This window comes from Pleurodeles waltl, chromosome 8, assembly GCF_031143425.1.
Source record: "Pleurodeles waltl isolate 20211129_DDA chromosome 8, aPleWal1.hap1.20221129, whole genome shotgun sequence".
NCBI lineage: Eukaryota > Metazoa > Chordata > Amphibia > Caudata > Salamandridae > Pleurodeles > Pleurodeles waltl.
In genome coordinates, this window is record NC_090447.1 from 25,213,030 (window position 1) to 25,240,850 (window position 27,821).

General features: G+C 52.0%; 1 protein-coding gene across 1 annotated transcript in view; it reads right to left on the bottom strand.

The window, feature by feature from the left end:
- The window catches only part of LOC138249319 (transient receptor potential cation channel subfamily M member 2-like), a 1,037,937-nt gene that overhangs the window by 369,577 nt on the left and 640,539 nt on the right, over positions 1 to 27,821 (bottom strand). The window contains exons 21-22 of the mRNA XM_069203278.1: positions 24,890 to 25,002; positions 9,610 to 9,655 (exon numbers count right to left, since the gene is read on the bottom strand). Of these exons, the coding sequence (XP_069059379.1) occupies positions 9,610 to 9,655; positions 24,890 to 25,002 (159 nt within the window). The remainder of the gene's footprint in view (positions 1 to 9,609; positions 9,656 to 24,889; positions 25,003 to 27,821) is intronic.

Here is a 27,821-nt window from a genome sequence, read left to right on the forward strand (position 1 = left end):
TGCAGTGGCCAATGGTGATGTACGCCGGTGGTGACGGTATGCACCGCCACGGACGTCACTGCCATTTTCTATCTGTTCACCCACTTGCTACCTGACCTTCAACAGAAGAGGACCTACGCTGCATGTGCTGCTATGACCTGTGTCTGGAACCTACCATGGCCCGTGTGACTGGGGAAAGGGCCCCTGCCTTCATCTCAGTGGAGTTGGAACGACTAGTGGACGGGGTCCTACCCCAGTATGGACTGCTGTATGGGCCTCCAGACCAACAGGTGAGTACAATGTGAGCACGATGCATGGGGCATGAATGCATAGAGTGGTGTGTGTGAAGGCCTCGTGTGGGGGGATTGGTGGATGGGCGCTGGGCGGAGTGCAGCTTGTGTGCTGGGCCATGTCTGTGCAAATTGAGAAGAGAAGGGGTATGGTGGAACATGAGTGTAACAGGTAGGATGGTCTGACTAATACCTTTCCCTGTGTTTATCTCTCTGCAGGTCAGCGCCCATCAAAAGAAAGGTATAAGGCATGCCAACGCCAAGACCTGCGGACCCTGGGGGTCTATGGCAGTCAGAGCATCCACTGTCAGAAACGGTGGGAGGACCTAAGACGCTGGGCATGGAAGATGGCCGAGGCCCAGCTGGGGTTGGCCTCCCAACGAGGAAGAGGTGCCCGTCGAACCCTGACCCCTCTGATGGCCCGCATACCGGTGGTGGCCTATCAGGAGCTGGATGGGTGCTTGATGGCATCACAGCAGCCACAAGCGGGTGAGTACAGTGCCCATCATTACTACTCACGCATGGTTGGGTGGTATCTGGGTGGTGGATGTGTGTCTGTGGGTGTCCCTAGGCCAGGCCTGACATTGCAGAGTAAGTCCCATGTTGGACAGGGTTCTGATGTGATATTCCTCCTACCTAGCTTGTAGGCATCCACTACTGTGCAGGGCTGTGTGGGTCCCAGGTATGCTGCAGTTGGCGGTATGTGTCCCTCCCCATCCCTGGTAATTAGCATTGTTACTGGTAGTGCATTGGATACTGTGTAGGCCAGTTCCCTGTGTGTAAGGGTGCTGTGTACGCAAATGGTGGTGTTAGTGCAGCCATTGACCAAGTGTATCCTTTGTCTCTCCCCCCCCTTTTTGTTTTGTCATCCTGTCCTTATGTGCATTAGCATCATCTGGCAGAGGAGCAGAGGCACCGGCGATGGAGGGAGCTGCATCCCACAGGACCCAGGAGGCAGAGTCTACCGACAGTGAGGGCACCAGTGGGACGGAGGGCAAGGGGAGCACCACGGCGGAGGCTGGAGGGGACAGTTCTGATTCCGAACCTCCTCCGATGAAAGCTCCCTGGTAGTGGCGGACACCTCTGTGACCACCCCAGCTACACGAACAGCCGCCACCCCGTACCAGCACTGCCCTCCCAGCAGCCGCTCATCAAGTTGTCCGTGCCCGCTCACCCAGGAGGGTGGGCATCTCCTTCGCCCCAGGCTCCTCAGGCCCTGCCCCAGTTAGCCCTGCTGCCCTGAGTGAGGAGGCTATTGACTCCTGAGATCCATCTCTGTTGGGCAGTCAACCATTGTGAATGAGCACACAGGCAGACCAGCATGCACACAAGACACAACTCAAGAGTGGCACAGGCAAACACAAGCACCACACATCATCCCACAGGCACTCACACAAACACCATCCAGATGCAGACATACCAACATCCACTGCCTCCACTGTGTCCCCCTACTCTTCGTCCTCCACCTCCCTCCCAGTTGCATCTACACTCACACCTGCATGCACTACACCCTCATCCACTACCGCCATCACCAGCACACCTATCAGAACACACACCTCACTGGCAGACACCACCCCAACAGCCATGCACACATCCCCTGTGTCCTCTCCCACTGTGTCTTTCCCCACCCTCCCAAGGCACACAAACACAAGCACTCAGACACCCAACAGCCATCCACCTTACAACAGCATCCAGCCCATGAACCTGCACCCAAACACAGCAGACACCTTTCACAACCACTCCCTCTTCCTCCACTCCCAAACCTTCTCCCTCTTCCCGCCCTAATGTCCCTAAGTAGCTTTTCCTCTCCACCACTGACCTCTTCCCTGCCCCTCCCCCTGTCCTTCACGTCTGGCCAGGGTGGCTAAAACCCAGGCAAGCACCTTAGCCGCCCAGCCCACGGGCCCTGTAGTGTCTACAGCAACTCGTGGTGGTAAAGGATCCAGGACACCAGGCAGCCTCACGGAAAGGGTGCCTGCCCCAAGTGCTGGCTGGAAGGGCAAGGAGCCATCCCCAGCTGCTGCCAGGAAGGGCAAGGGGCCTGCACCAGCAGGCATGAAGGACAAGGGGCCTGGGGCTGGGACTGAGTCAGAGCCCCCACCACCAACCATGGTTGTGCAGCTGTCCAAACCTGCTGGGAATGGGCAGGAGCTTTACCTCACAACCACCAGCAGCAGCACCACCACCACCTCCAGTGGGCAGCCGTCCGAGGTTACAGGGGATGGGCAGGAGCTTCCCCCCACAACCACCATCAGCAGCACCACCACCACCTCCAGTAGGCAGCCATCTGCAGGGGATGGGAAGGATCTTTCCCCCACAACCACCACCAGCAGCAGCACCAACACCACCTCCAGTGGGCAGCCGTCCGAAGCTGCAGGGGATGGCAAGGAGCTTCCCCCCACAACCACCAGCAGCAGCACTACCACCACCAGCAGTGGGCAGCCGTCCGAGGCTGCAGGGAATGGGCAGGAGCTTCCCCCCACCACTACCAGCAGCAGCAGCACCACTACCACCACTGAGCAGCCGTCACCGCCGGCAGACATTCTGTAGACCTGCCTCCATGGGCTGCTGTGCGGCACCATCTGTGCCCTTCAAAGCATTTCCAGAGGCTGGGGAGGCTACTCCTCCCCAGCCCTTAACACCTATTTCCAAAGGGAGAGGGTGTAACACCCACTCTCAGAGGAAGTCCTTTGTTCTGCCTTCCTGGGACTGGGCTGCCCAGACCCCAGGAGGGCAGAAGCCTGTCGGTGGGTTGGCAGCAACGGTGGCTGCAGTGAAAACCCCAGAGAGCTGGTTTGGCGTATCCGGGGTCCGTCCTGGGGCCCCAGGGATGCATAGAATTGGCACCCCAATACCAGATTTGTCATGGGGGACAATTCCATGATCTCAGACATGTTACATGGCCATATTCTGAGTTACCATTGTGAAGCTACATATAGGTATTGACCTATATGTAGTGCATGCGTGTAATGGTGTCCCCGCACTCACAAAGTCCTGGGAAATTGCCCTGAACTATGTGGGGGCACCTTGGCTAGTGCCAGGGTGCCCTCACACTTAGAAACTTTGCACCTAACCTTCACCAAGTGAGGGTTAGACATAGAGGTGACTTATAAGTTACTTAAGTGCAGTGTAAAATGGCTGTGAAATAACGTGGACGTTATTTCACTCAGGCTGCAGTGGCAGTCCTGTGTAATATTGGCCTGAGCTCCCAACGGGTGGCAAAAGAAAAGCTGCAGCCCATAGGGATCTCCTGGACCCCCAATACCCTGGGTACCTAGGTACCATATACTAGGGAATTATAAGGGTTTTCCAGTGTGCCAATCAGAATTGGTAAAACTGGTCACTAGCCTGCAGTGACAATTTTAAAGGCAGAGAGAGCATAAGCACTGAGGGTCTGGTTAGCAGAGCCTCAGTGACACAGTTAGGCACCACACAGGGAACACATTCAGGCCACAACTATGAGCACTGGAATCCTGGCTAGCAGGATCCCAGTGAGACAGGCAAAAACAAACTGACACACAAGTAAAAAATGGGGGTAACATGCCAGGCAAGATGGTACTTTCCTACAAGGCCCAGGGAACCGACTCTCCAGGAGGCACTCACGAAAACCTGCATTCCCAGGATACGCCAGGCCAGATCCTGGACAACGTGCAGGAGAGCAGGCGGCTGCAGAAAAGACAGTACCAGGGGATCAGGGAGGACTTGAAGGCCATCAACACCACCCTGGTCTCCATTGCAGGGGTGCTGGCAGACATGGCCAACTCTATGAGGGAGGCAGTCTTACAAAAGAGGGCCCCTGCCACTAGCCAGACAACTGAATTGCCCTCGACCTCCGCTGCCGCTAGTGGACAGGGGGCCCCACCACAGGACCAATAGGCCAAAAGAACGAGTTACTTACCTTCGGTAACGACTTTTCTGGTGGATACATTAGCTACCTGTGGATTCCTCACCTCATGAATACTCCCATGGCGCCAGCATTCTACGGAAATCTTCTTACTAGTCTCTGCACGTCGACGAGGACGTCACTGTCTCGCACGCGACGCCGTCTGACGTCATACAGGCAATAAGAGGTCCTCGACGACGTGCGGACGTCAGTACCAATCATTTTTTACGTGCATGAGAACAACCAGGCAATGCAATGAAAGAACAAAGCAACATCCATTATATTGTAAAAATACACCACATTGTATGAATAACTGTAAATCTTTTTTATGTACATATATATATATATATATATATAAAACTCTTTCTTTTTAAAAATATATACACACACCAAGTATATACATAAAGATATATACACATATACCCATATATATATATAAATATATTATATATATACATCTATTGCACCCTCAAAGATCAAGAGGAGCGCACTCAAGGATTACTTGGCAAGACCATAAAGGCAACGGGGAGGCGGGTGGGACCGTGAGGAATCCACAGGTAGCTAATGTATCCACCAGAAAAGTCGTTACCGAAGGTAAGTAACTCGTTCTTCTGATGGATACAACTACCTGTGGATTCCTCACCTCATGAATAGAGTCCCAAAGCAGTACCACGCCCGGCGATGGGTGCCTAAATGGTCAAACCAAGAAATCCTGCAGCACTGACCGTGCAAAATGGCCGTCCCTTCTAACCTCAGAATCTAAACAGTAATGTTTTGCAAAAGTGTGAAGGGACGACCAAGTTGCGGCCTTGCAGATGTCGACCACAGGAACACCTCTGGCTAAGGCCGAAGTGGCCGACTTAGCTCTGGTGGAATGAGCTCTAATGCCCTCAGGAGGATCCTTCTTTGCCAAAGAGTAACATATTTTAATGCAAAGAACAACCCACCTGGATAGTGTTCTCTTGTGGACTGCCTTTCCTCTCCTCTTGCCCACGTATCCAATAAACAGCTGATCCTCCAGCCTGAAATCCTTTGTTCTATTGATAAAGAAGCTCAACGCTCTCTTTGGATCCAGACGGTGCAGTCTTTCTTCCTCTTTGGAAGGATGAGGCGGAGGATAGAACGTGGACAAAGTAATTGCCTGAGCCAAATGGAAGGGTGAAACAACCTTCGGGAGGAAAGCAGCCTTGGTCCTCAACACCACCTTATCCCCATAAAAAGTTGTATAAGGGGGTTTTACTGATAAGGCCTGCAACTCACTCACTCTCCTTGCTGATGTTATAGCTATCAGGAAGACTGTTTTTAAAAACAAATACCTTAAGGGGCAAGAATGCATAGGTTCAAAAGGGGACCCCATAAGGAAAGTCAGGACTAAGGACAAATCCCATTGCGGCATAACGAATGGCTTTGGAGGATATTGATTTAGAAGACCTTTCAAGAATCTGATAACAATAGGGGATTTAAATAAAGATGGTTGGTCTGGAAGACATATGAAGGCTGACAAGGCCGATAAATAACCTTTAATGGTAGCCACTGCACAACCTTTCTGCGCCAGAGATAGAGCAAAAGACAAAACGTCCGATAGATGAGCTTGTAAAGGATCAATCTGCCTCTCTCCACACCACGCAACAAATTTAGACCACCTATTAGCGTAGATAGATTTAGTGGAGTGTCGCCTGGCCGCTAATATAACATCCACTACCTCAGGCGGGAGAGAGAAGGAACTCAGGTTGCCCCGTTCAATCTCCAGGCATGTAGGTGCAGACTCTGGAGGTTGGGGTGTAGAACCTGCCCCTGCGACTGCGAGAGGAGGTCTGCCCTGAAAGGGAGACGGAGCGGCGGGCACGTTGAGAGTTGGAGAAGGTCGGAGTACCACACCCTCCTTGGCCAATCCGGAGCTATTACGATTACTAGAGCCCGGTCTTGGCGAATCTTCCTCAATACTCGAGGAATCAAGGGTATGGGAGGAAACGCGTAAAGCAACTGGCCGCACCAGGTCATTTGAAACGCGTCCCCCAATGCTTCCTGCATCGGATACTGAAGGCTGCAGAACAACGGACAATGCGCGTTCTCTCGAGTGGCGAACAGATCTACCCGAGGAAACCCCCACTTCTGGAAGATTAAACGGACTTGATCTGGATGGAGACGCCACTCGTGGTCTGCCGAGAAGTGGCGACTGAGACTGTCCGCACGCACGTTCAAGACTCCGGCCAGATGGTTTGCTATCAAGCAAATCCGATGGTCCTTTGCCCAGGACCATAGTCGAAGAGCTTCTCTGCAGAGAAGGTACGACCCCACTCCTCCCTGCTTGTTTATGTACCACATCGTGGTAGTATTGTCCGTTAGGACCTGTACCGACTGACCACGAAGGGAAGGGAGGAAGGCCTTGAGAGCCAGACGTACAGCCCGTAACTCTAACAGATTGATGTGAAAAATCTGTTCCTCTGGAGACCAAAGACCTTTGATCTCCAGATCCCCCAGATGAGCTCCCCACCCTAGAGTGGAAGCATCCGTTATGACTGTGGCCACTGGTGGCGACTGCTGGAACGGTTTTCCTTGTGAAAGATTGTTGCTTGCAATCCACCACTTCAAATCCACAGCAGCATCTCTGGAGATCTTGACAGTACCCTCTAGATCCCCTCTGTGTTGAGACCACTGCCTTCGGAGGCACCACTGAAGAGCCCTCATGTGCCAGCGAGCATGCGTGACCAACAGAATGCAGGAGGCAAAAAGACCGAGCAGACGAAGGACCTTGAGGACTGGAACTACCGCTCCGTTTCGAAACATTGGAACCAAATCCTGAATATCTTGAATCCGCTGAGGCGGAGGAAAGGCCCGACCCAATGTCGTATCCAGTACTGCCCCTATGAACAGGAGGCGCTGAGAGGGCTCCAGGTGAGATTTGGGCTCGTTCACCGAAAAGCCCAGGTCGAACAACAACTGGGTTGTTGACTGCAGATGACGCAACACAAGCTCCGGGGACTTGGCTTTGATCAACCAATCGTCCAAGTAAGGGAATACTGCTATCCCCTTCCTTCTGAGCTCTGCCGCAACCACCGACATCACCTTCGTGAAGACTCGAGGTGCTGAAGTAAGACCAAACGGAAGGACCGCAAACTGGTAGTGTTGCGATCCCACCACAAACCGGAGATACTTCCTGTGTGACTTGAGTATCGGGATATGAAAGTAAGCATCCTGCAAGTCGACAGACACCATCCAGTCTTCCATGTTCAACGCCAAAAGCACCTGTGCTAGGGTCAGCATCTTGAACTTTTCCTGCTTGAGGAACCAATTCAAGATCCTCAGGTCCAGAATTGGTCTCAAACGACCATCCTTCTTGGGAATCAGGAAATACCTTGAGTAAACTCCTTGACCCCTTTCCTGCTCCGGGACCAACTCCACCGCGCCCTTTAAAAGGAGGACTTCCACCTCCTGTTCTAGCAACAGGAGGTGTTCTTGTGAACAATACGAAGGGCGGGGCGGGATGAGGGGCGGAAACTCCCGAAAGGGAAGGGTGTAGCCTTTTCCCACAACACTGAGAACCCAAGTGTCCGACGTAACAGTCTCCCATTTGGTGAGAAAATGCTGTAATCTTCCCCCTACAGGAGAGGAGTGAGTGGGAAATGGTGGAAGCCTAAGGCTGCTTCCCCTGCTGCACCCCGCCAGAGGATGAGGAAGAGGCAGAGTGCTGCTGAGAGGCTCCCCTGGTGCGGACCCTACCCCTCCCCCTAAAAGATCTATAGGGGTGGGAAGAGGCAGGTTGCTGATATCTTCCCCGAAAGGAAGAGGAGGAAGAGCCACGCCCAAATCCACGAAACCTCCTGAAGAATCTGGAAGAGGCCGTGGAAGAAGGAGCTTGGAGTCCCAACGACTTAGCCGTGGCCCTGCTCTCCTTAAAGCGTTCCAAGGCCGAATCAGCCTTAGCCCCAAACAGTTTGTCCCCATCAAACGGGAGATCCAACAATGTGGACTGTACATCTGCCGAAAAGCCCGAGTTACGTAGCCAGGCCTGTCTCCTTTCCACCACAGTTGTGCCCATTGCTCTGGCTACCGAGTCGGTGGTATCCAGTCCCGTCTGGATAATTTGGGTCGCAGCAGCCTGGGCATCAGAGACAAGATCCAAAAGACCCTGGGGAAGCTCTGTAAACGAAGAGGAGATGTCATCCATCAGAGCATGAATATACCTCCCCAGGATACAGGTCGCATTAGTGGCTTTTAACGCCAGACTGCAGGACGAAAAAATCTTCTTCGACTGCGCCTCTAGCTTTTTTGAGTCTCTGTCCCCAGGCACCGTCGGGAAAGAACCAGGCGCTGATTTGGACGAACAGGAGGCCTGCACAACCAAGCTCTCCGGCGTAGGGTGCCTAGATAGGAAACCAGGATCAGTTGGAGCCGTCCGATACCTCCTGGCCACGGCTCTGTGAACTGCTGGGGAAGATGCCGGCTTCTTCCACACCTCTAAAACCGGATCCAGCAGAGCGTCATTAAAAGGTAATAGAGGCTCCGCCGCGGCTGAGGCCGGATGCAACACCTCTGTCAAAAGGTTTTGTTTCGCCTCCACCACCGGCAAAGGCAGGTCCAAAAAACTAGCTGCCTTCCGTACCACTGTATGAAAGGAAGCAGCTTCCTCGGTATATTCCCCCGGGGACGAAAGGTCCCACTCAGGGGAAGTGTCCAGCCCACTGGCCGACTCCAGTCCACGCAGCCCATCACCCGAGTCCTCTAGCTCTCCTTCCTCTAGGGCTCGTTGGTACTCCTGCTCCTCTAGTACCCGGAGAGCACGCCTCCTTGAATGCAGTCGTTGCTCAATCCGCGGAGTCGACAACACCTCCGCCGAAGTCGGAGATCGGCGCCGATCTTCCGAAGCCACCGACGCCTCATCCGGCGCCACAGGTAACTTCGGCGCCGACTGAAGAGCAGATGAAACGGATGGACCCACCGGAGTCACAGGCCGAAATCTCGACGTCGACGGGATGGAAATCCCTGGGGCCAATCCCTCCGAAGCCATCGGAGCGGCCACCGGCGCCAACACTGGCGCCGAGCCCACGTTCCCAAACGGGAGAAAGGGCATAAAGGGTGCCGGCCGAAGAGGCGCAGGATCACCCAAAGAAAAGGCCAAAGGCCCAGCCGGAGCACCCCCTGGAGCCATCTGTTGGAAGATGGCATACATCGCATTCAAGAATGCGGAACTATCGGCTCCAGGGGTGGGAAAAGCCGGATACTGGGGTGCCTGACTCGGAGGCGACCCCGACGCCGGCCTCGGCGCCTGCGCCGGAGAAAACACCTGAGGCTCCAATACCTCAATCACCGACGCCTGTCCAGGCGAAGTTGGAGACGTCGGAGAGAGCAACGGCGTCGAAGGATGCGGCGTCACCGTGGGGCTGACCTCCCATGTCCTCCGGCGCCGATCCGGAGACCTGGAACGAGCCTCCCTTGAATGACGCCGAGATTCTCTACGGCGCCGGGAGTCTCGATGACGCCGATGTCTTGGAGAAGACTTTTTCTTGTGATGCTTCTCCTTTGACTTGGCCATAAACAGCTTCGCCTCGCGTTCTTTAATGGCCTTCGGATTCATGTGCTGACACGAATCACAAGTCGAGACGTCGTGGTCGGAGCTCAAACACCAAAGGCAATCGGAATGAGGATCCGTCACCGACATCTTGCCTCCACACTCACGACAAGGCTTAAATCCAGACTTTCTCTGCGACATTATTTCCACAGAGAAAGAGTACGCAGCAAGATATACACTGTAACCGCAAGAGTAACAGTTGCTCCCTCGAAGATAACCGTTTCGAATGCACGGAAAAAAGGGAACTGACGTCCGCACGTCGTCGAGGACCTCTTATTGCCTGTATGACGTCAGACGGCGTCGCGTGCGAGACAGTGACGTCCTCGTCGACGTGCAGAGACTAGTAAGAAGATTTCCGTAGAATGCTGGCGCCATGGGAGTATTCATGAGGTGAGGAATCCACAGGTAGTTGTATCCATCAGAAGCAACCCTCACCATGCAGAAGGAGAACCAGCCCACAAACGTTCCCTGCGATCCAGCCAGAAGCCAGAGACTACTGCCAAGACCCACGCCAGGAAATAAGACTCATCTGATTGTCACCCTTGTGTCCCACTCTGTCACCCTGTCCACCTTGAACTGCCATTGCTCCCCTCCCTATGCCCCCTTGGGCAATGCACCTGTGCTACAAATAGACTGGAACAATACCCTGGACTTTCCTCCATCAACACCCCAGCCCATTGCACTTCCCCCTTTTCTTCTTAGCACTGCAATAAACACACTTTGAAAAAATACAAGTATGGAGTATGTGAAATGATTTAAGAATGTATTCTTTTAACAAGGTTCAAACATTGCAAATCAACTGTACAGAAATGTGCAAATAGGACAGACCTGTAGTTGGATGCAGTTAACACACCATGAGCGATAGTAGGGCACCAACATCTGCAAAAAGAGTTGCCAAAGGGTACAGTGAGTCGGCATAGAAGTGGGAAATCACAGCCTGCCAGTGACAATGTGAATCGAAAAAATGACAATGAAATGTGAAGTTACACTGTCTTACCTGTGTGTCATTGGAAGTATTGTCGAATCACTGCAGTTCTGTTGTCCTCATCCTCATCCTCCTCATCTTCACTGTCCACAGGGTCCACTGCTGCCACACGGCCATCTCCAGTCTCCTCCTCCTGCAGAAAATGCACATGGCTTCTCAAGGGAAGGTTATGCAACATGTAGCATGCCACGATTATCTGGCAGACCTTCTTGGGTGAGTAGCACAGGGATCCACCTGTTAGATGGAGGCACGAAAACCTGGCCTTCAGGAGGCAAAAGTACGTTCCATTATCCTTCTTGTTCGCCCATGTGCCTCACTGTAACGTTCCTTTGCCCTTGTCCTGGGATTCCTTACAGGGGTCAGTAGTCATGATAGTTTGGGGTAACCAGAATCACCCGCAAATATTGAGGGACAACATTTAGCCACACACTATCCCTTATGGCCCACACCATACCCATACACCAACATCCACTGGGTGGGAACCAGGGCTCACCTATAAGCCACACCCGTGCCTCGGTAGATGGCCCATCACATTTGTGATGCTGCTATTCCTCAGGATAAAGGCATCATGCACAGACCCAGGATACTTAGCATTGACGTGGGAGATGTACTGGTCCGCCAGGCCCACCATCTGAACAGTCATTGAGTTAAAACTCTTTTGATTTCTGAACACCTGTTCATTTTGTAGGGGGGTCGACAAATGCAATATGTGTTCCATCATTCGCCCCAGTGATGTTGGGAATATGTCCCATTGCATAGAAGTCAGCCTTCACTGTGGCCAAATCCTCCACCTGGGAGAAAACAATGTGGCTGCACATGTGTTTAATCAGGGCAGACAACACTCTGGTCAGCACTATTATGAACATTGGCTGTGACATTCCTGCTGCCAAGCCCACTGTGACATTCCAGCTGCCAAGAAATGGAGCACAAATAGCACTTGCACAAGGGGGGGAATCCCAGTGGGGTGACGGATAGCAGATATCAGGTCAGGCTCCAGTTGGGCACACAGCTCCGTGATTGTAGCCCTGCCAAGTCTGTAGGTGAGGAGAATGTGCCTGTCCTCCATTGTTGACAAGTCTACCAGGGGTCTGTACACGCGGGTATGTCTCCATCTCCTATTGATCCACAGCGGTAGCAATCTATGGGGCAAAAAAGTGAGGAGCCGATCATAAACTGTACATTGTAGTCACAACACTACAATGCATGATGTTAATCTGAAATGTATAAGTGGCATTTGTCCTGTATGTACAATTGTGAACTGTGACACTGATATAATCCAGGGCCTGCCCCCCCCACCCATGAAATGGCATCCGCATGTCCTGGGTGGAGGGAAAGGTGGAAGTGAGGTAATTCCGCTGATGTTGTGTGCTGTTGTGGGAGGCGTTCGGGAACCGCCGTGCAATGCCTCATTGGATAATATTGGACCCTATGGGGTGCAGTGGCCAATGGTGATGTACGCCGGTGGTGACGGTATGCACCGCCACGGACGTCACTGCCATTTTCTATCTGTTCACTCACTTGCTACCTGACCTTCAACAGAAGAGGACCTACGCTGCATGTGCTGCTATGACCTGTGTCTGGAACCTACCATGGCCCGTGTGACTGGGGAAAGGGCCCCTGCCTTCATCTCAGTGGAGTTGGAACGACTAGTGGATGGGGTCCTACCCCAGTACGGACTGCTGTATGGGCCTCCAGACCAACAGGTGAGTACACTGTGAGCACGATGCATGGGGCATGAATGCATAGAGTGGTGTGTGTGAAGGCCTCGTGTGGGGGGGATTGGTAGATGGGCGCTGGGCGGAGTGCAGCTTGTGTGCTGGGCCATGTCTGTGCAAATGGAGAAGAGAAGGGGTATGGTGGAACATGAGTGTAACAGGTAGGATGGTCTGACTAATACCATTCCCTGTGTTTATCTCTCTGCAGGTCAGCGCCCATCAAAAGAAAGGTATAAGGCATGCCATCGCCAAGGACCTGCGGAACCTGGGGGTCTATGGCAGTCAGAGCACCCACTGTCAGAAACGGTGGGAGGACCTGAGACGTTGGGCACGGAAGATGGCCGAGGCCCAGCTGGGGATGGCCTCCCAACGAGGAAGAGGTGCCCGTCGAACCCTGACCCCTCTGATGGCCCGCATACTGGCGGTGGCCTATCAGGAGCTGGATGGGTGCTTGATGGCATCACAGCAGCCACAAGCGGGTGAGTACAGTGCCCATCATTACTACTCACGCATGGTTGGGTGGTATCTGGGTGGTGGATGTGTGTCTGTGGGTGTCCCTAGGCCAGGCCTGACATTGCAGAGTAAGTCCCATGTTGGGCAGGGTTCTGATGTGATATTCCTCCTACCTAGCTTGTAGGCATCCACTACTGGGCAGGGCTGTGTGGGTCCCAGGTATGCTGCAGTTGGCGGTATGTGTCCCTCCCCATCCCTGGTAATTAGCATTGTTACTGGTAGTGCATTGGATACTGGGTAGGCCAGTTCCCTGTGTGTAAGGGTGCTGTGTACGCAAATGGTGGTGTTAGTGCAGCCATTGACCAAGTGTATCCTTTGTCTCTCCCCCCTTTTTGTTTTGTCATCCTGTCCTTATGTGCATTAGCATCATCTGGCGGAGGAGCAGAGGCACCGGCGATGGAGGGAGCTGCATCCCACAGGACCCAGGAGGCAGAGTCTACCGACAGTGAGGGCACCAGTGGGACGGAGGGCAAGGGGAGCACCACGGCGGAGACTGGAGGGGACAGTTCTGATTCAGAACCTCCTCCGATGAAAGCTCCCTGGTAGTGGCGGACACCTCTGTGACCACCCCAGCTACAGGTACAGCCGCCACCCCGTACCAGCACTGCCCTCCCAGCAGCCGCTCATCAAGTTGTCCGTGCCCGCTCACCCAGGAGGGTGGGCATCTCCTTCGACCCAGGCTCCTCAGGCCCTGCCCCAGTTAGCCCTGCTGCCCTGAGTGAGGAGGCTATTGACTCCTGAGATCCATCTCTGTTGGGCAGTCAACCATTGTGAATGCCATCCAGGGGCTGGAAGCCCAAATGCAACAGACCAATGCATTTCTGGAGGGCATTCAAAATAGCTTGGTGGCCCAACAGAGATCAATCCAGGCTTTGGCCTCCTCTCTGATGGCAGCCATTGTCCCTGTTTCCACCCTCCCCCCTCCAACTTCCTCTACCCAGTCCCATTCCTCTCAACCCCAACCTATCGCAAGCACACAGGCAGACCAGCATGCACACAAGACACAACTCAAGAGTGGCACAGGCAAACACAAGCACCACACATCATCCCACAAGCACTCACACAAACACCATCCAGATGCAGACATACCAACATCCACTGCCTCCACTGTGTCCCCCTACTCTTCGTCCTCCACCTCCCTCCCAGTTGCATCTACACTCACACCTGCATGCACTACACCCTCATCCACTACCGCCATCACCAGCACACCTATCAGAACACACACCTCCCTGCAGACACCACCCCAACAGCCATGCACACATCCCCTGTGTCCTCTCCCACTGTGTCTTTCCCCACCCTCCCAAGGTACACAAACACAAGCACTCAGACACCCAACAGCCATCCACCTTACAACAGCATCCAGCCCATGCACCTGCACCCAAACACAGCAGACACCTTTCACAACCACTCCCTCTTCCTCCACTCCCAAACCTTCTCCCTCTTCCCGCCCTAATGTCCCTAAGCAGCTTTTCCTCTCCACCACTGACCTCTTCCCTGCCCCTCCCCGTCCTTCACGTCTGGCCAGGGTGGCTAAAACCCAGGCAAGCACCTTAGCCGCCCAGCCCACAGGCCCAGTAGTGTCCACAGCAACTCGTGGTGGTAAAGGATCCAGGACACCAGGCAGCCTCACGAAAAGGGTGCCTGCCCCAAGTGCTGGCTGGAAGGGCAAGGAGCTATCCCCAGCTGCTGCCAGGAAGGGCAAGGGGCCTGCACCAGCAGGTATGAAGGACAAGGGGCCTGGGGCTGGGACTGAGTCAGAGCCCCCACCACCAACCATGGTTGTGCAGCTGTCCAAACCTGCTGGGAATGGGCAGGAGCTTTATCTCACAACCACCAGCAGCAGCACCACCACCACCTCCAGTGGGCAGCCGTCCGAGGTTACAGGGGATGGGCAGGAGCTTCCCCCCACAACCACCATCAGCAGCACCACCACCACCTCCAGTGGGCAGCCATCTGCAGGGGATGGGAAGGAGCTTCCCCCCACAACCACCACCAGCAGCAGCAGCACCAACACCACCTCCTGTGGGCAGCCGTCCGAAGCTGCAGGGGATGGCAAGGAGCTTCCCCCCACAACCACCAGCAGCAGCACTACCACCACCAGCAGTGGGCAGCCGTCGGAGGCTGCAGGGAATGGGCAGGAGCTTCCCCCCACCACTACCAGCAGCAACAGCACCACTACCACCACTGAGCAGCCGTCACCGCCGGCGGTCATTCTGTAGACCTGCCTCCATGGGCTGTTGTGCGGCACCATTTGTGCCCTTCAAAGCATTTCCAGAGGCTGGGGAGGCTACTGCTCCCCAGCCCTTAACACCTATTTCCAAAGGGAGAGGGTGTAACACCCTCTCTCAGAGGAAGTCCTTTGTTCTGGCTTCCTGGGACTGGGCTGCCCAGACCCCAGGAGGGTAGAAGCCTGTCGGTGGGTTGGCAGCAGCGGTGGCCGCAGTGAAAACCCCAGAGAGCTGGTTTGGCGTATCCGGGGTCCGTGCTGGGGCCCCAGGGATGCATAGAAGTGGCACCCCAATACCAGATTTGTCATGGGGGACAATTCCATGATCTCAGACATGTTACATGGCCATATTCGGAGTTACCATTGTGAAGCTACATATAGGTATTGACCTATATGTAGTGTATGCGTGTAATGGTGTCCCCGCACTCACAAAGTCCTGGGAAATTGCCCTGAACTATGTGGGGGCACCTTGGCTAGTGCCAGGGTGCCCTCACACTTAGAAACTTTGCACCTAACCTTCACCAAGTGAGGGTTAGACATAGAGGTGACTTATAAGTTACTTAAGTGCAGTGTAAAATGGCTGTGAAATAACGTGGATGTTATTTCACTCAGGCTGCAGTGGCCGTCCTGTGTAATATTGGTCTGAGCTCCCTATGGGTGGCAAAAGAAAAGCTGCAGCCCATAGGAATCTCCTGGAACCCCAATACCCTGGGTACCTAGGTACCATATACTAGGGAATTATAAGGGTGTTCCAGTGTGCCAATCAGAATTGGTAAAACTGGTCACTAGCCCGCAGTCACAATTTTAAAGGCAGAGAGAGCATAAGCACTGAGGGTCTGGTTAGCAGAGCCTCAGTGGCACAGTTAGGCACCACACAGGGAACACATTCAGGCCACAACTATGAGCACTGGAATCCTGGCTAGCAGGATCCCAGTGAGACAGGCAAAAACAAACTGACACACAAGTAAAAAATGGGGGTAACATGCCAGGCAAGATGGTACTTTCCTACAAGGCCCAGGGAACCGACTCTCCAGGAGGCACTCACGAAAACCTGGGAGCATACCAACATTCCCAGGATACGCCAGGCCAGATCCTGGACAACGTGCAGGAGAGCAGGCGGCTGCAGAAAAGACAGTACCAGGGCATCAGGGAGGACTTGAAGGCCATCAACACCACCCTGGTCTCCATTGCAGGGGTGCTGGCAGACATAGCCAACACTATGAGGGAGGCAGTCTTACAATAGGGGGCCCCTGCCACTAGCCAGACAACTGAATTGCCCTCCACCTCCGCTGCCGCTAGTGGACACGCGGCCCCACCACAGGACCAACAGACCACAAGCACCCCTCACCCTGCAGAAGGAGAACCAGCCCACAAACGTTCCCTGCGATCCAGCCAGAAGCCAGAGACTACTGCCAAGACCCACGCCAGGAAATAAGACTCATCTGATTGTCACCCTTGTGTCCCACTCTGTCACCCTGTCCACCTTGAACTGCCATTGCTCCCCTCCCTATGCCCCCTTGGGCAATGCACCTGTGCTACAAATAGACTGGAACAATACCCTGGACTTTCCTCCATCAACACCCCAGCCCATTGCACTTCCCCCTTTTCTTCTTAGCACTGCAATAAACACACTTTGAAAAAATACAAGTATGGAGTATGTGAAATGATTTAAGTATGTATTCTTTTAACAAGGTTCAAACATTGCAAATCAACTGTACAGAAAAGTGAACATAGGACAGACCTGTAGTTGGCTGCAGTTAACACACCAAGAGCGATAGTAGGGCACCAACATCTGCAAAAAGAGTTGCCAAAGGGTACAGTGAGTCGGCATAGAAGTGGGAAATCACAGCCTGCCAGTGACAATGTGAATTGAAAAAATGACAATGAAATGTGAAGTTACACTGTCTTACCTGTGTGTCATTGCAAGTATTGTCGAATCACTGCAGTTCTGTTGTCCTCATCCTCATCCTCTGCCTCCTCATCTTCACTGTCCACAGGGTCCACTGCTGCCACACGGCCATCTCCAGCCTCCTCCTCCTGCAGAAAATGCACATGGCTTCTCAAGGGAAGGTTATGCAACATGTAGCATGCCACGATTATCTGGCAGACCTTCTTGGGTGAGTAGCACAAGGATGCACCTGTTAGATGGAGGCACCAAAACCTGGCCTTCAGGGGGCCAAAAGTACGTTCCATTATCCTTCTTGTTCGCCCATGTGCCTCACTGTAACGTTCCTTTGCCCTTGTCCTGGGATTCCTTACAGGAGTCAGTAGCCATGATAGTTTGGGGTAACCAGAATCACCCGCAAATATTGAGGGACAACATTTAGCCACACACTATCCCTTATGGTCCACACCATACCCATACACCAACATCCACTGGGTGGGAACCAGGGCTCACCTATAAGCCACACCCGTGCCTCTGTAGACGGCCCATCACATTTGTGATGCTGCTATTCCTCAGGATAAAGGCATCATGCACAGATCCAGGATACTTAGCATTGACGTGGGAGATGTACTGGTCCGCCAGACCCACCATCTGAACAGTCATTGAGTTAAAACTCTTTTGATTTCTGAACACCTGTTTATTTTAAAGGGGGGGGGACAAATGCAATATGTGTTCCATCATTCGCCCCAGTGATGTTGGGAATATTTCCCATTGCATAGAAGTCAGCCTTCACTGTGGCCAAATCCTCCACCTGGGAGAAAACAATGTGGCTGCACATGTGTTTAATCAGGGCAGACAACACTCTGGTCAGCACTATTATGAACATCGGCTGTGACATTCCTGCTGCCAAGCCCACTGTGACATTCCAGCTGCCAAGAAATGGAGCACAAATAGCACTTGCACAAGAGGGGGAATCCCAGTGGGGTGACGGATAGCAGATATCAGGTCAGGCTCCAGTTGGGCACACAGCTCCATGATTGTAGCCCTGCCAAGTCTGTAGGTGAGGAGAATGTGCCTGTCTTCCATTGTTGCCAAGTCTACCAGGGGTCTGTACACGGGGGTATGTCTCCATCTCCTATTGATCCGCAGCGGTAGCAATCTATGGGGCAAAAGATTGAGGAGCCGGTCATAAACTGTACATTGTAGTCACAACACTACAATGCATGATGTTAATCTGAAATGTATAAGTTGCATTTGTCCTGTATGTACAATTGTGAACTGTGACACTGTTATAATCCAGGGCCTGCCCCCCCCCACCCATGAAATGGCATCCGCCTGTCCTGGGTGGAGTGACAGGTGGAAGTGAGGTAATTCCGCTGACGTTGTGTGCTGTTGTGGGAGGCGGTCGGGAACCGCTGTGCAATGCCTCATTGGATAATATTGGACCCTATGGGGTGCAGTGGCCAATGGTGATGTACGCCGGTGGTGACGGTATGCACCGCCACGGACGTCACTGCCATTTTCTATCTGTTCACTCACTTGCTACCTGACCTTCAACAGAAGAGGACCTACGCTGCATGTGCTGCTATGACCTGTGTCTGGAACCTACCATGGCCCGTGTGACTGGGGAAAGGGCCCCTGCCTTCATCTCAGTGGAGTTGGAACGACTAGTGGATGGGGTCCTACCCCAGTACGGACTGCTGTATGGGCCTCCAGACCAACAGGTGAGTACACTGTGTGCACGATGCATGGGGCATGAATGCATAGAGTGGTGTGTGAAGGCCTCGTGTGGGGCGGATTGGTGGATGGGCGCTGGGCGGAGTGCAGCTTGTGTGCTGGGCCATGTCTGTGCAAATGGAGAAGAGAAGGGGTATGGTGGAACATGAGTGTAACAGGTAGGATGGTCTGACTAATACCTTTCCCTGTGTTTATCTCTCTGCAGGTCAGCGCCCATCAAAAGAAAGGAATAAGGCATGCCATCGCCAAGGACCTGCGGACCCTGGGGGTCTATGGCAGTCAGAGCACCCACTGTCAAAAACGGTGGGAGGACCTGAGACACTGGGCACGGAAGATGGCCGAGGCCCAGCTGGGGATGGCCTCCCAACGAGGAAGAGGTGCCCGTCGAACCCTGACCCCTCTGATGGCCCGCATACTGGCGGTGGCCTATCAGGAGCTGGATGGGTGCTTGATGGCATCACAGCAGCCACAAGCGGGTGAGTACAGTGCCCATCATTACTACTCACGCATGGTTGGGTGGTATCTGGGTGGTGGATGTGTGTCTGTGGGTGTCCCTAGGCCAGACCTGACATTGCAGAGTAAGTCCCATGTTGGGCAGGGTTCTGATGTGATATTCCTCCTACCTAGCTTGTAGGCATCCACTACTGGGCAGGGCTGTGTGGGTCCCAGGTATGCTGCAGTTGGCGGTATGTGTCCCTCCCCATCCCTGGTAATTAGCATTGTTACTGGTAGTGCATTGGATACTGCGTAGGCCAGTTCCGTGTGTGTAAGGGTGCTGTGTACGCAAATGGTGGTGTTAGTACAGCCATTGACCAAGTGTATCCTTTGTCTCTCCCCCCCTTTTTGTTTTGTCATCCTGTCCTTATGTGCATTAGCATCATCTGGCAGAGAAGCAGAGGCACCGGCGATGGAGGGAGCTGCATCCCACAGGACCCAGGAGGTAGAGTCTACCGACAGTGAGGGCACCAGTGGGACGGAGGGCAAGGGGAGCACCAGGCTAAGACTGGAGGGGACAGTTCTGAGTCAGAACCTCCTCCGATGAAAGCTCCCTGGTAGTGGCGGACACCTCTGTGACCACCCCAGCTACAGGTACAGCCGCCACCCCCGTACCAGCATTGCCCTCCCAGCAGCCACTCATCAAGTTGCCCGTGCCCGCTCACCCAGGAGGGTGGGCATCTCCTTCGCCCCAGGCTCCTCAGGCCCTGCCCCAGTTAGCCCTGCTGCCCTGAGTGAGGAGGCTATTGCCTCCTGAGATCCATCTCTGTTGGGCAGTCAACCATTGTGAATGCCATCCAGGGGCTGGAAGCCCAAATGCAACAGACCAATGCATTTCTGGAGGGCATTCACAATGGCTTGGTGGCCCAACAGAGATCAATCCAGGCTTTGGCCTCCTCTCTGATGGCAGCCATTGTCCCTGTTTCCACCCTCCCCCCTCCAACTTCCTCTACCCAGTCCCATTCCTCTCAACCCCAACCTATCGCAAGCACACAGGCAGACCAGCATGCACACAAGACACAACTCAAGAGTGGCACAGGCAAACACAAGCACCACACATCATCCCACAGGCACTCACACAAACACCATCCAGATGCAGACATACCAACATCCACTGCCTCCACTGTGTCCCCCTCCTCCTCGTCCTCCACCTCCCTCCCAGTTGCATCTACACTCACACCTGCATGCACTACATCCTCATCCACTACCGCCATCACCAGCACACCTATCAGAACACACACCTCAATGGCAGACACCACCCCAACAGCCATGCACACATCCCCTGTTTCCTCTCCCACTGTGTCTTTCCCCACCCTCCCAAGGTACACAAACACAAGCACTCAGACACCCAACAGCCATCCACCTTACAACAGCATCCAGCCCATGCACCTGCACCCAAACACAGCAGACACCTTTCACAACCACTCCCTCTTCCTCCACTCCCAAACCTTCTCCCTCTTCCCACCCTAATGTCCCTAAGCAGCTTTTCCTCTCCACCACTGACCTCTTCCCTGCCCCTCCCCCTGTCCTTCTCGTCTGGCCAGGGTGGCTAAAACCCAGGCAAGCACCTTAGCCGCCCAGCCCACGGGCCCAGTAGTGTCCACAGCAACTCGTGGTGGTAAAGGATCCAGGACACCAGGCAGCCTCACAGAAAGGGTGCCTGCCCCAAGTGCTGGCTGGAAGGGCAAGGAGCCATCCCCAGCTGCTGCCAGGAAGGGCAAGGGGCCTGCACCAGCAGGCATGAAGGACAAGGGGCCTGGGGCTGGGACTGAGTCAGAGCCCCCACCACCAACCATGGTTGTGCAGCTGTCCAAAGCTGCTGGGAATGGGCAGGAGCTTTACCTCACAACCACCAGCAGCAGCACCACCACCACCTCCAGTGGGCAGCTGTCCAGGGTTACAGGGGATGGGCAGGAGCTTCCCCCCACAACCACCATCAGCAGCACCACCACCACCTCCAGTGGGCAGCCATCTGCAGGGGATGGGAAGGAGCTTCCCCCCACAACCACCACCAGCAGCAACACCAACACCACCTCCAGTGGGCAGCCGTCCGAAGCTGCAGGGGATGGCAAGGAGCTTCCCCCCACAACCACCAGCAGCAGCACTACCACCACCAGCAGTGGGCAGCCGTCCGAGGCTGCAGGGAATGGGCAGGAGCTTCCCCCCACCACTACCAGCAGCAGCAGCACCACTACCACCACTGAGCAGCCGTCACCGCCGACAGACATTCTGTAGACCTGCCTCCATGGGCTGTTGTGCGGCCTGCCCCCTGCAAATCCTGTGGGTATGACACCCAGCTGAGAGACTGTGACCTTGCACTCCCCAAGATCTGCATCAAGGGGCACAATGCCCCCTCCAGAACCAATGGGGATGTCACCCACTCACCCCATCGTCCCCAGTATAAAGATCACAGGGCACAATGACTCCTCTAGAACCAGTGGGGATGACATCCACTCACCCACCCTCCCCAGGATGAAGATCACAAGGAACAATGCCTCCTCCAGAACTAGTGGGGAAAACACCCACTTGAGAGACTGTGGCCTATCACTCCCCAGGACCAAGCACAGGGCATGTTGCCTTCTCCAGAGCATGTGGGCAAGTCACCCACTTGAGAGACTGCGGCCTTGCACTCCCCAGGACCAAGCACACGGCATGTTGCCCCCTACAGAGCATGTGGGTAAGTCACCCACTTGAGAGACTCTGGCCTTGCACTCCCCAGGAGCAAGCTCAGGGCATGTTGCCCCCTCCAGGACCAGTGATGATGTTCCATCTGCCGGTTGAGGTGCCCCCCCCGTTCCCCGTCCCCCTGAGGTGCCTGCAAATTTTCCAACTGATGCCCCTGCAATGTTCTCTCCGTGTTGGTGCAGGAGACAAGTGGGGCCTTGGACTTTGTCATGTGGCCCTGTGGCCCACGCACATTGAGGACTGGGCAGTGTCCCTTGAATTGTACATATGTATATACTTTTAGATTGGATGTACGTATGTTTACTGCATCTATATAATTACATTCACTTTCATCTATTCATGTTGTCCTTGCATTATTCCTGAGGGGTACAGGGTATATATGGTTTGTTACTGCATCTGATTATGTGTATGGTGCTGGGGGTGTGTGTGTGTTGCGTGCATGTATCACTCTCTTTTTCCTCTCTCCCTCCCCTGTGTGCTAGGCGACTGTACTCACTGTGGTCGTCTTCGCCGTCGTTGGTGTTCATGGTGGAGCAGGACGTAGAAGATCATCAGAAATAATTGCAGCTCGGGATCCATGGCGGGTTTGTTCTTCCCTGTATCTCCAGTAGTGAGTCCTTTCCCTTCTGTGCAGTGTTTCCACCAGGCTTTTGATGTTGTTGTTACTGCCCCGGGAAAAGGTGGTTGTCATTATACGGTAGGCGGAACAATGACTTCAGCCTGGCTATAGGCGCTAGCGCCATGGTGGCTGTTGTTTCCGCCCTGGCGGTCAGTGTGGTAAAGAGGATGTCTATCTGAGCTCTTTCTGCCATGGTCATAATGTGGCGGTAGTTACCGCCAGCCTGTTGGTGGTATTACCGCCACTTTATCGACGACCGCTAGGGTTGTAATGAGGGCCTGTATCTAATTTTGATATAGTATATACAGAGCAAGCTTCCTACAGAGGCGGAGCAGCTAAAGATGCAGCTCCCTCTCTGTGAGAGCAACTGTTTCCTCCCTTTCTCTTGACAGCTCTCGGTTGCTGCGAGCAGAGTGTTTGCTCTGACCAAATTACTTGAGAAAACCCTAACTATAAATAACTGCTTAATTTCCATGGTTTTCTACAAGTAAATTCAGAACCTAACTATAACGTCCCTGCAATCTTTGTTTTTTTCAGTGACTATATATAGATAGATAACTAGACAGATAGATAGATAGATAGATAGATAGATAGATAGATAGATAGATAGATAGATAGATAGATAGATAGATAGATAGATAGATAGATGATAGATAAAACCCACTGGCGATAGCCAGTAGGTAGTTATAGTTAGGACCAACTTTTCCCATAGACGAAGCGATTTGTGTTTTGCTATTAACTTTACCGCAGTTTGACAAATCTAAACAACATTTTCAGAACTAGTGTGTCAGTTTCTTCAGCTGCTGTGTGGAAAGTGTTGGGATGATTCATGAAGCAGGGGCTGAGAAAAAGTATCGGGAGGTGGTGGGGGCTCCCAAAACAATTTTTCTCCATGCAATGTCTATGGGGATTTTGCAGTTTTTAGACACAGCTATAGCCTGAACCGCTGGACGGAATTACACAAAATTCTGCAGAACGTTAGATTTCGGTCCAAAAAGAGCCCTTTTGTAATTTTGTTCAAATCCGTTCAGTAGTTTGGAAGTTATTAAAGGAAAAGAGATATAGATATCTAGGGACACGGATCCTTCACAAATCCACCCACAGGAGATAAACAGATTCGGGGGCAAAAGCAAGACTCTTATTGGCTGGCTGCAACTTGAAAGAAAAGTTGCAGCTGCCATTTTGTTTCTCTGGTGGCCCCCAGAGTCAAAATATAAAAAAGAAATATAACAGGTGAGAATAGAGGTATCCTGAACCCATAAGACACATGGAGGGAGTCTCTGATTGACCCCCAACAGGCAGAAAGTTGCCCACATTTTTTTGGGGCCGATCCACGGATCCACTGCGGGGTTCAGCAAGACTCCCTGTGTGAATCCACAATGGATTTGCAGATCCGAAACCCAAATGGAAAAAAAATACACCCACTCACACACCAAACTCCTGCCGCATGTGGTTGGGTGTATGTGGGGGTTTGCAACAGGAACTGGCTGCGGCCAGGCCCTGGTGACAACACCCTTCGTACAGGGCTGGATGCTGTGCATGGAGCAAATTGTATTAATGTGCGGTTATTACATATTACTTTATGTTACAAAAAACATAGAAATTCACAGAAAAAAAATCAAAGGTTCATATTTTACAAAAAAAAAAAAAAGAAATTCAGCAGCTATTGTTATACTTATAGAAATACTTATCTAAAGAAACTATAACTCGTGCTGTTAAGTAACTTTAGGGTACAAGTTATAACTTCTTAACTATAAGTAAAACTATAAATGCTGAATTTTTTTATGGATTTTGTGTGGGTAAAAAGTGACCCTAACAATAACGTGGCTGTAGTCTTTGTTTTTTTTCAGTGAATATATATAAACACACACACGTGTATTGCGTGCTATGCATATATGCACACCTACATATATAAATAAACATACCTGTAAGTGTTTTTATACATTTTGTTTTATGAATTAATTTTACCCTTCACCTTTTCAACACCCCTGTTTTTTATTCTGACATTTTCAAATTCCAACATTTGTGGGCTGGCATTTTAATGCCACTAGCATAAGGCATCCTTTGCGAAATATTCCATCTAGGGGTTCAGGTGAACTTGTTCAGTATAGGGAGTAAGTCAGCAAGGGATGCTTGAGCTGCACATACTTATATACATGGGCGGTGAAACTGAGCATACATATTTAGGAAGATCGGCAATAGTTAATAAAATGCAAATTACTTTCCTTCTATTGAATGTTACCAGACTAACCCCTTGTCACAAAGAAACTTAGCAATACTTTAATGGAGTTTATTTGTGAATATTACCTGAAGACGACCAGACCAGTGTAAATCAATGGCAAAAACAGCACGCACAGGATGACAGAGAAGGAACTATTAATTGTAGACAGCTTGCCCCACCAAATCTTTGTCAGAAACATCTGTGAGAGAACAGTACAGCATCTTCTTAGAAATATTTCTTTCGTACATTTACATCTTTTACAGGTCTAAATCAGCTGGAACAAAGCATTCAAAAACATGGAAGGACAAATGGAGAAAACATTTATGCTTCACAGTGAAATGCTCACATTTGACAGACACGTAATAGGCCTGTCAGAAGGAGGGCATGACAGGAAAACAAAATTAATTAGAGATGCATTCTTGTGGAAGGCAATGACTTCCTAATCAAATAAAGACTTATAGCACTGGTACAGTGTTTGTATAGTTATCTTTTAACACACAACGGACATTCCTCATTATCTATTTTACTTCTTTTTTTGTGCAAAAGCTTCCCTCTGCAATCAAGTTATGGTAGGTTTTGGGTGATGCGGAAGAGTAAAAGGAAGAGTCTTCAGCACATACAACCGATAGAGATAGAGTGACAGTAGATAAACTGCTAGTGCACATGTAGATGTAGCAGTCAATGTCAGTGAGCCTGATATTCTCAGCAGTTAGTCAATATGTCTTATTAACTATGATGAATCAGAATAGAGAAAACATAAACAATCCAATCATGTCAATTGTTCCTCATATTACTCATACCTATCACTAATACCACCTCACTAGCGAGGGTATATCGGTGTAGGAATGTAGCCTCTTTCTAGCCTTGTTACCCCCACTTTTGGCCTGTTTGTGAGTATATATCAGGGTGTTTTTATTGTCTCACTGGGATCCTGCTAGCCAGGACCCCAGTGCTCATAGTGGAAACCCTATGTTGTCTGTGTGTTTGATGTGTCACTGGGACCCTGCTAGGCAGGACCCCAGTGCTCATAGTTGTGGCCTATATGTGTTCCCTGTGTGGTGCCTAACTGTATCACTGAGGCTCTGCTAACAAGAACCTCAGTATTTATGCTCTCTCTGCTTTTAAAATTGTCACTGCAGGCTACTGACCATTTCAAACAATTCTAATTGGCACACCCTTATAATTCCCTACTATATGGTATCTAGGTACCCAGGGTATTGAGGTTCCAGGAGATCCCTATGGGCTGCAGCATTTATTTTGCCACCCATAGGGAGCTCAGACAATTCTTGCACAGGACTGCCACTGCAGCCTGAATGAAATAACGCCCACGTTATTTCACAGCCATTTTACACTGCACTTAAGTATCTTATAAGTTACCTATATGTCTAACCCTCACTTGGTGAAGGTTAGGTGCAAAGTTACTAAGTGTGAGGGCACCTTGTCACTAGCCAAGGTGCCCCCACATTGTTCAGGGCAATTTCCCCGCACTATGTGAGTGTGGGGACACCATTACACGCATGCACTACATATAGGACAATATCTATATGTAGCTTCACAATGGTAACTCCGAACATGGCCATGTAACATGTCTAGGATCATGGAATTATTTCCCCAAGCCAAATATGGTATTGGGGTGCCAATCCCATGCATTCCCGGGCTCCAGCATTGACCCCGGGTACTGCCAAACTAGCTCTCTGGGGTTTTCTCTGCAGCTACCGCTGCTGCCAACTCTCAGACAGGTTTCTGCCCTCCTGGGGTCTAGGCAGCACAGTCCCAGGAAGGAAGAACAAAGGATTTCCTCTGAGAGAGGGTGTTACACCCTCTCCATTAGAAAATAGGTGTTAAGGGCTGGGGAGGAATAGCCTCCCCCAGCCTCTGGAAATGCTTTGAAGGGCACAGATGGTGCCCTCCTTGCATAAGCCAGTCTACACCGGTTTAGGGAGCCCCCAGCCCCTGCTCTGGCACGAAACTGGACAAAGGAAAGGGGAGTGACCACTCCCCTGTCCATCGCCACCCCAGGGGTGGTGCCCAGAGCTCCTCCAGTGTGTCCCAGACCTCTGCCATCTTGAATGCAGAGGTGTGAGGGCACAATGGAGACCTCTGAGTGGCCAGTGCCAGCAGGTGACATCAGAGACCCCTCCTGATAGGCTCTTACCTGGTTAGGTAGCCAATCCTCCTCTGAGGGCTATTTAGGGTCTCTCCTGTGGGTTCCTCTTGAGATAACGAATGCAAGAGCTCACCAGAGTTCCTCTGCATCTCTCTCTTCGACTTCTGCCAAGGATCGACCCCTGACTGCTCCAGGACGCCTGCAAAACCGCAACAAAGTGGCAACCAGACTACCAGCAACATTCTAGCGCCTAATCCTGCCGGCTTTCTCAACTGTTTCCTGGTGGTGCATGCCCTGAGGGCTGTCTGCCTTCACCTTGCATTAGAAGCCAAGAAGAAATCTCCCGTGGGTCGACGGAATCTAACCCCTGCTACCGCAGGCACCAAACTTCTGCATTACCGTTCCTCTGGGTCCCCCCTCATCTTGACGAGTGTGGTCCCTGGAACGCAGGAGCTGGACCCAAGTGACCCTTTGTAGGAGGATGGCCTGGCTTGTAGTGGGTACCATAGGTACTTACACCTTGTGCCAGGTCCAGTTATCCATTATTAGTGTAGAAGAGGTGTTTCTAGCAGATAAGGCTGATAGAAGGTAGCTATAGCAGAGCAGCTTAGGATGAACTAGGAGACATGCAAAGCTCCTACTATACCACTGGTGTCATATGCACAATATCATAAGAAAACACAATACACAGATATACTAAAAATAAAGGTACTTTATTTTTATGACAATATGCCAAAAGTATCTCAGTGAGTACCCTCAGTATGAGGATGCCAAATATACACAAGATATTTGTACACAATACCAAAATTATGCAGTACTAGGAAAAGGAAGTAATACATGCAGTGTAAAGTTACAATATATTCCAATAGGAGCACATAGGTATAGGGGCAACACAAACCATATATTCCAAA